General features: G+C 53.8%; 1 protein-coding gene across 1 annotated transcript in view; it reads left to right on the forward strand.

Moving 5' to 3' along the window:
• The window catches only part of GMFB (glia maturation factor, beta), an 18,184-nt gene that overhangs the window by 2,192 nt on the left and 14,452 nt on the right, over positions 1–1,540 (forward strand). The window contains exons 2-3 of the mRNA XM_009322940.1: positions 11–137; positions 373–505. Of these exons, the coding sequence (XP_009321215.1) occupies positions 11–137; positions 373–505 (260 nt within the window). The remainder of the gene's footprint in view (positions 1–10; positions 138–372; positions 506–1,540) is intronic.

The raw sequence follows: 1,540 nt of genomic DNA on the forward strand, positions 1-1,540 counted from the left end.
GGTTCCCCAGCTGCCCGGATTTGCACAAAGCATTTAAGTGACAAAAAAACGCGTGGGCGCCCGTGCGGCGCGACCCGCCTTCGGACACCGCCGTGCCTTAACCGGGGCAGCCCCGGCGCTCGGAAAACCGACCTCGGGTAAAGATGGGACGCTGCCAAATTCCTCCCGCGACCCCCGCTTCCACAGAAGAGCGCGACGCAAGTAAGCTTTGCGTCCCGAAAGGAGCAAACCCACCTCCCCGCGCCGTGCTGAAATAGCTGAATTTAAGAGTGCACAGACATCAAGTGGCGCTTCAGCGGCTGGCTCAACAATCCCGCACGTCCACGGTGTTTACCTGAGCTCTTGTTGAAATTCTGCGGTTTTATCTTATAGAGCCGGCATTGAAGTCATTAACGTAACTCGCGAGAGGTCGTCTCTGAGACGTGAAGCCTTCCTCTACACTTCCATTCTCTCTGAGCAAAACGGTGATATTCGTAATTCTCGCTGTTACGGGGTCACCAAAAAGGTGTTTTCTTTTCTGTTACGGCAGCTTAAATTCCCAGCAGCCCAAAAAAAGGCCAGATATTTCCTCCAGCACCAAGGCAGACCTCCACCCACAGCCTGTTACGGAAGAGAAGCGTCTGCCTCGCACTCGCTGCTCGTGTTGGTGATTTGTGAGCTCCAAATCCTGGTTGACTTCCAGAATTACGCTCAGCTTGTATAAACAAGAAGTACCACGAGCAGCAGGACTTACTAAGTCTCATTTAGAATCATAGAATCATTAAGGTTGGAAGAGACCTCCAAGATCATCGAGTCCAACCGTCAACCCAACACCACCATGCCCACTAAACCATGTCCCTCAGCGCCGCATCTACACGTCTTTTAAATACTTCCAGGGATGGGGACTCAACCACTTCCCTGGGCAGCCTGTTCCAATGTTTAACCACTCTTTCAGTAAAGACATTTTTCCTCACGTCCAATCTAAACCTCCCCTGGCGCAACTTGAGGCCGTTTCCTCTCGTCCTTTCGCCAGTTACTTGGGAGAAGAGACCGACCCCCACCTCGCTACAACCTTCTTTCAGGGAGTTGTAGAGAGCGATGAGGTCTCCCCTCAGCCTCCTGTTCTCCAGGCTAAACAACCCCAGCTCCCTCAGCCGCTCCTCAGCAGACTTGTTCTCCAGACCCCTCACCAGCCTCGTTGCCCTTCTCTGGACACGCTCCAGCACCTCGACGTCCTTCTTGGAGTGAGGGGCCCAAATTTCTGTCTCATGCTTGAGTTTTCTCATGTTTAATGAGACAGGCATCCCAGCTGAGGCTTTTTTAACAGTCATTTTTCTGCGTGTATTCTCCGGCGTTTTAGTAAAGGATGTGAAGTTACTAATAGGCCTTGACGGCCTCGCCTAACCCTGGTCACCCTCCCCGGGCCCGCTCCTGGCCCTGCCCGCGGGCTGGTACCCCGGCCCGGCTTCGGCTCGAGGAGGATCCTCTGGGGACCAGGGTTTAAACAGTCAGCCCTTGTCACCCTTAAGGCACGTTAACCGCTAAGAAACGGAACCCCCCC

The sequence above is a fragment of the Pygoscelis adeliae genome, unplaced genomic scaffold, assembly GCF_000699105.1.
Source record: "Pygoscelis adeliae isolate BGI_AS28 unplaced genomic scaffold, ASM69910v1 Scaffold314, whole genome shotgun sequence".
NCBI classification, from domain to species: domain Eukaryota; kingdom Metazoa; phylum Chordata; class Aves; order Sphenisciformes; family Spheniscidae; genus Pygoscelis; species Pygoscelis adeliae.